Genomic DNA, 6,794 nt, shown 5'->3' on the forward strand with positions numbered 1-6,794 from the left:
TATATATAGGTTCAGGTTCATTTGAGACCATTTTAATTTTGTGAGACCAAATCTAAAAATAATTTTAAAATGCAAAATAAATACAAAATCTAAAAATTCTTTTTTTAAATATTATTTCGGAATTTGAATTAACTAAAAAAATAAAAAATAAATAAAATAAAATCCCGTTTTTTTTTAAAACTCGTGAAATATTCTAATAGAATATTACACTGACATATTCTAAAAAATAATTTTAAAATGCAAAATAAATGGAAAAATCTAAAAATTCTTTTTTTAAATATTATTTTCGAAACTTGAATTAACTAAAAAAAAATCCCGTTTTTTTTGAAAAATACGTGAAATATTCTAATATAATATTACATTATACATATTCTAAAAAATAATTTTAAAATGCAAAATAAATGGAAAAATCCAAAAATTCTTTTTTTAAATATTATTTTCAGAACTTGAATTAACTAAAAAAAATAAAAAAAATGCGTTTCACGGTCTCACAAAATATAAGTGGTCTCAAATGAACCTAACTAAATATATATATATATATATATATATATATATATATATATATATATATATATATATATATATATATATATATATATATATATATATATATATATATATATATATAATGCTAATCGTTTTCTTCATTTTTTTTATAGTGTGGCAAATGATTTTGTTGACTATAACGCTCCACAGCACACCCCAAAGGAAAAAGGAAAACAAGGCCACAAATTAAAAGGTGATCACATAATTACTTTAAGATGGGCGATTATCGAATAAAAAATATCATAATATTTAAAAGTTGCTCACTGAATAAGACTTGAAGTTTAATATCAAACACTTAAATTTTACAATAGACTTAGCTAAAAAACTATGCGTGTATTTCTTTCACATGAAATCAACGTTTTACATAATATTTAACTAGCTGTATAAACATGTTAACAGGAAAATGTAATAAAAATTCCAAAATTTGTTTTAAATGATAACCACATGATCTTTAACTCACATTAGGTGTCATGAAATATTTATAATCAATACATAAATTTTTAAAAGTTACTAAAAATTAATCATTAAATATTATAACAAATATTATATGTAGTTTACGTATGAACATATATCAGAAGACATTTCATTGTTCGACCTATTAACTTATATTAATTAATTATTAAATGGTAATAAATTATTAAATATCATAATTTATCTAAATATAAAAATATAAGTATATATAGTTGATCAGTAGTTTTGGAATTTTGGTATACTGAGTTGTGAACCGGAAACAAAGACCAGTGAACCGGATTTCAGCCTCAGTTGTTCAAAAAAACAAACCTCTCTCTCTCTCTCTCTCTCTCTCTCTCTCTCTCTCTCTCCTACACACACAAAAACACAAACGCACACAAATCGAAAACGAGATCTCTCTTTCTCTCTCTCTCTGGATTCTCCGACGTCGGTAACGGGATATACTATCTCCAGTTGACTGCCGGCGAAAGTTTTCTGTGCTCCTATTTTTCCGGCAACGGTTTGTTTAGTGGTTGAATTTGGCAAAAAGAGGAGAAGAAATGAGTACTGGAGAACTTCTCAGCGTCGAGCCTCAGGAGCTTGAGTTTCCTTGTAATTATACGATTCTAGTACTCTTTTACTTAGTTTATTGCGCGATTCCGCTTCTCGTTTGCAGATCTGTTGCTATTTTCTCCCGCTAAATTCCTAATTTTGTGAATATGGTTTTCACTTTCGTAGTTGAATTGAAGAAGCAGATCTCCTGTTCCATGCAATTGACGAACAAGACGAATAATCATGTGGCGTTTAAGGTACTGTTATCGTTATCGGTTTCAGTAGTATTTTGATTTAGATATCAACAAAAAAATTCTTTGATTTTCTGTTCTGAGGTAAGAAGTATATGATGTTGAGACGTATAAGCTTATTCGCTTTCGAATTTATCACTAGAATTAAGTTGTTATGGTTATACAATTATCATTTTGTGTCTAATTAGGTTTCTTTTCGATTTAAAATAACCACAACCATAGTAATCAATTTACATATTTTTAGGCATCTATATGTTTGAACAAACAGAGGATCATAAGATCACAAACTACTTCTTGATGTTACATTGGAGTTGAAACTATTCTGATATTCATAAAGTAGTAAACAATCAACGTTATATTCTTAATTTTCTTTCTTTGATGAAATTTCAGGTGAAAACTACAAATCCAAAGAAGTATTGTGTTCGTCCAAACACTGGAGTTGTTTTGCCTTACGCTTCTTGTGATGTCATAGGTTTCCCTCTACTCTTTTACTTCATATATATATAAAAGCTTTTCTTTTCATTTGCTTACATAATCATGAAACTGACATTGATATGTTTATAGTGACAATGCAAGCTCAAAAGGAGGCTCCTCCTGACATGCAATGCAAGGACAAGTTTTTACTTCAGAGTGCAGTTGCAACTCCTGGAATTTCCCCTAAAGATATTACTCCAGAATTGGTAATTACGTAACCTAATCAGATTGTGTTCTTCAAAGTATTGACTCCATGAATGGAATTTGTAAGGTTTTTTTTTACATTTATTTTACAACAGTTTAGCAAGGATTCTGGGAATCAAGTGGAGGAATGCAAATTGAAAGTTAATTATGTTTCTCCTCATCAACCACCATCACCAGTTAGAGAAGGATCAGAGGAAGGTTCCTCTCCAAGAGCTTCAATATCAGATAATGTCACTGTAAACACAAATGACTCTTCTTCTGTGAGTTTTTTAATTTTTAATTGGCTTTTGCCTTTTGGTGTTTTAGGTTGTGGATAGTATATGGATATTTACGTTTTTAACCTTTTGATGTAATTGACATACAAATTCATTAACTTTTTGTAGGTCCCACGAGGATTTGCTGAATCTAATGAGAAATTATCAGAGGTTATTTTCTGAGCTACTTTGCTATTCAAATTTCTGCTACTATCTTTTGGCATTACAAAATGATTAAATTTTTTATCTGTATGTTTCAAATATATTTTTATTTCAGTGTTTGTGTATTTTAATGATTTTATATTTTGTTTGCAGACAAGATCCCTTATATCTAGGCTGACTGAAGAGAAGAATTCTGCAGTTCAACAAAAGAATAAGCTTCACCAAGAACTCGTATGTCACTTTACTTGGATTAAATTAAGTTTCCACTGCTTTTTTTTTTTTTTCATGAATATTCGATTTATTAAAATGAAAAAATAGGTTGTTAATGAAATAACAATCCGATTTATTACAATTAAGGTTATTTTTTGAGGTTTTTTTAGCTACTTAGAGTAGCTTTTTAAAAAATTTCCAAATATACCTCTTGATTAATTATAGAAACACATTCTTTTAAATGTCCTTTTCTGTTATTTTATATCTTTCAACTAGCTTTTCAGTTAGTTTTAGCAATCCACATTTTCTATCAGCTAGCTTTTCAGCTATCAGATAGCTTTTTATTTAACAGCTGACTTTTCAGCTATCAACTAGCTGAAAAGCTATTATGGCAAAGATAGCCTTAGATTAGCTTTCCATGAGCCTTTTTGAAAATTCCCAAATATACCCTCAATTAATTATAAAAAACGTATTCTTCTAAATGCCTATTTATGTCATTTAATATCTTTCAACTAGCTTATCAGCTAGTTTTACTAAATATCATTTTTTATCAGCTAACTTTTTAACTACCAGCTAGTTTTTTTATATAACAGCTAGCTGTTCAGTTATCAGTTAGTTAGCTTATTATAACAATACCATTCAAATACAAAGCATTTTTCATTGTTATAATAATATAGTAAGTTTTTCAAAGTATAATATCCCAATAAGAATACAATGCTATAATTCGGAAGATTTTTTCAAATCGTTTTTTTTTTTTTTTTTGAAGGAATTGTTGAGGCGTCAAGGCAACAAAACAAGTGGCGGTGGTGTGTCACTCATAACGGTTCTTTTTATCGGTTTGTTGGGGATTATTTTGGGATATTATTTGAAGTAAATATTTTTATTTTATCAATGGAAGACGGATAAAAAAAGACAGTGGACAAAGGCTGTGTTATTGTGATATTCAAAGACAAATGTTTTTTTTTTTTTCTTTTTCATTTTCATATGTTGTGTAATTTCCCTAACAAAGCTCCTAAATCGAGCATCCATTGCGTGTGGTTTATCTTTTTGTTATTGTGTTTTCAATGGTTTAATTAGTGTTTGTTTGAACCCGAATTGGAACTAAAATTAATGTGGCAAACTGTAATATTTTGCCCCATCTAAAAATGTGGAATAAAATTGGGATAAAGAGTCATTCTTGCTCACGTTTGTGAAAAAAAAAGACGTCAATGTTTTTGATTATTGAAAATAGCTTTTTTATATGTGGAAAGACCTATTAGGTAGGGGTATGCGCGGTGCGGTTTGGTGCGGTTTCGAGTCAAAACCGCAAACCGCACCGCATATGCGGTTTGAATATTTTAGAAACCGCAAATCCAACCACAGATGTTCAAAACCGCATGATGCGGTACGGTTTGATGCGGGCGGTTTATGCGGTTTAGTTGCGGTTTGTGCGGTTTGATGAGTTGTTTCACATTAAATCTATCAAAAAACTAAAAACCTGACCGGGTTAAAAAAATGATTGCTTTCATTTTATAAAAACAAATACAATTTTCGAGTTAAATCGTTTTTAATAAATTGCGACTCATGTTACTATAGTTTTGTAAATATCATTGTTATTGCTTTATATTGCCGTTATAATTTATATATTCTTGTAAACCATGAGATCTTGATCTAATAGTGATTTAATGTTAGGTTATAGATATTTGGTTATTGTAAGAAATATATTTATATACATCATTTCTAAATCGTGATTTGAAGTTATAACAAAAAAAAGAAAAAAAAGTATATATACAACATGCGGTGCGGTGCGGTTTGAACCGCAGTTTTATAAATACAAACCGCAAACCACACCGCATAGTGCGGTTTGATAAAATGATGAACCGCAAACCGCACCGCGAAATTCTAAACCGCATTATGCGGTGCGGGCGGTTTGTGCGGTTTGTGCGGTTTTTTGCACAACCCTACTATTAGGATATGTTTGGTATATTTTGTTTATTTTTTTGAGTTTTTTGTTAGATTATGTTTGACAAACTAAAAAACCTATTGTAGCATTTCAATGAGTTTACTGAGTTTTCAAGAACATGTTATTTATTAAGGGTGGTCCTAAAAAATCCTTTGGGGGGTTTTATTTATCTTGTTTTCTGTGAAAAAGTTATATATATATATATATATATATATATATATATATATATATATATATATATATATATATATATATATATATATATATATATAAAGTTATTAAAGATTTTAATAGTAAAGTGTCTTTTTGTTTTTGTTTTCCAACTTACAACATTGACCATTGTTTTTATTCACAAAACTTTTTTATTTTGGTTTGAATTTTTCATAACCCTCACATTTTATTACATATTATTAGTATTTAGTCTTTTGGTTGAAATGGTCTCTCATTATTATTATTATTATTGTTAGACAAAATTACACGATTGTTAGACAAAATACCCACCCAATATCATCAACCCACCCACCATCTGCCATCACCACCACCGCCGCCAAAATTACATAAATGGTCCATATGGTTTACCCATGATAACAAATTCAGTCCCTACTACATGAAAAGACCAAATTACCCTCACATTAACGGGCAAAAAGCAACGGTATATATTTTCCGGATTGGTTTTCTGACCGCTGCCATACATGGCAATAAAGTTTAATTTGTGAGACCATTTCTTTATTTTCCTCATTTATTGCAAGAAATAATGATTTAGATTTCTTTACTTATGTAATTAAATGATATTGTTTATCTTCATTTACTAGATTATCTCAATGCAATTCAACATGCTACTTTATTTTACAAAGCAGTACCTTCCGACCCCGGCAACGCCGAGGAATCTTTTCTAGTATATATTAAAGATATGAAAGTTAGGAATAGTAAACTTCTTAAGTGTTTGGCAAGATTGATCCCTAAGGTTATGTATGTTTGCTTCTCTTTTTTTGTCAAATTTTTTTGGAACAAATTACACGGATGGTCCTTTAGCTTTACAGTATTTCCCTGATATGATCCTTACAAAACTTTTTTCCCTGAAATGGTCCCTACGGAGCAAACCTTGCACACAAATAATCGTTATAACTAACTTTCTGAACAAATTCTGTTAAGTTTTGTTAAATAACAAAAACATCCTTTGTTTTATGCTCACAGATGGTCCTTTTCTCTCTCTCACACACACATATATACAGACACACACATACCCAGAAGAGAGAATCATCATCATGTTCTTCAATATCCTCATCTTCTTTAAAAACCCTCATTTCCTTCAATACCCAACTAACCCATCGGTCACCGTACCTCCTTCCAACTCACCCATAGGCTTCCTATCTTCCCTTTCTCTCTCCCCGCCTCTCTCAAGATCAAGAAAAAGTCCACCCACTCATGATCTTCTTCCCCATCCCTTCCCTTCATTGATGAATAAAAGAATAATAACCCTTCTAATCCTCGTTCCAGATCTCACGACAAGCTTCTTCCTAATTATCTTCTAAGATAAAGAAAAATCAAAGAAATATGACAAACACGTTTATGATTTAGCGGTTGATTAGAAAGAAGAAAGGGGTCAGGGAGTTCATCGGTGGTTAGGCTGTAATGGGAAAAGAAAGAAAAGAAATGTCGATGGTTTCAGGAAGTTTAACAGCTCCTAACCCTCAATCTCCCTCTCTATTACTACTTCATGATCTTTCTTATCTCACTGAAACTGAATTA

General features: G+C 30.2%; 1 protein-coding gene across 2 annotated transcripts; it reads left to right on the forward strand.

The window, feature by feature from the left end:
• Positions 1-1,246: 1,246 nt before the first annotated feature.
• LOC145037784 (vesicle-associated protein 1-2-like) lies at positions 1,247-4,151 on the forward strand. 2 transcript variants are annotated; one of them, XM_078986501.1, is made up of 8 exons: positions 1,247-1,608; positions 1,735-1,805; positions 2,190-2,271; positions 2,364-2,479; positions 2,573-2,737; positions 2,861-2,902; positions 3,047-3,124; positions 3,870-4,151. In XM_078986501.1, exons 1-8 carry the CDS (start codon positions 1,557-1,559, stop codon positions 3,975-3,977), a joined length of 714 nt encoding a protein of 237 aa, XP_078842627.1. In that variant the 5' UTR covers positions 1,247-1,556; the 3' UTR covers positions 3,978-4,151. The 2 variants fall into 2 exon arrangements, with proteins under 2 accessions (XP_078842627.1, XP_078842628.1); XM_078986502.1 differs by having other exon boundaries at positions 2,573-2,713.
• Positions 4,152-6,794: the final 2,643 nt, after the last annotated feature.

The sequence above is a fragment of the Lactuca saligna genome, chromosome 3, assembly GCF_052625555.1.
Source record: "Lactuca saligna cultivar CGN05327 chromosome 3, ASM5262555v1, whole genome shotgun sequence".
NCBI classification, from domain to species: domain Eukaryota; kingdom Viridiplantae; phylum Streptophyta; class Magnoliopsida; order Asterales; family Asteraceae; genus Lactuca; species Lactuca saligna.

Coding starts and splice junctions, on each gene's coding strand:
- LOC145037784 (XM_078986501.1), top strand. CDS start 1,557: ATGAGTACTGGAGAACTTCTCAGCGTCGAGCCTCAGGAGCTTGAGTTT. Junction 1,806..2,189: donor ATAATCATGTGGCGTTTAAG/GTACTGTTATCG, acceptor ATGAAATTTCAG/GTGAAAACTACAAATCCAAA. Junction 2,738..2,860: donor ACACAAATGACTCTTCTTCT/GTGAGTTTTTTA, acceptor AACTTTTTGTAG/GTCCCACGAGGATTTGCTGA.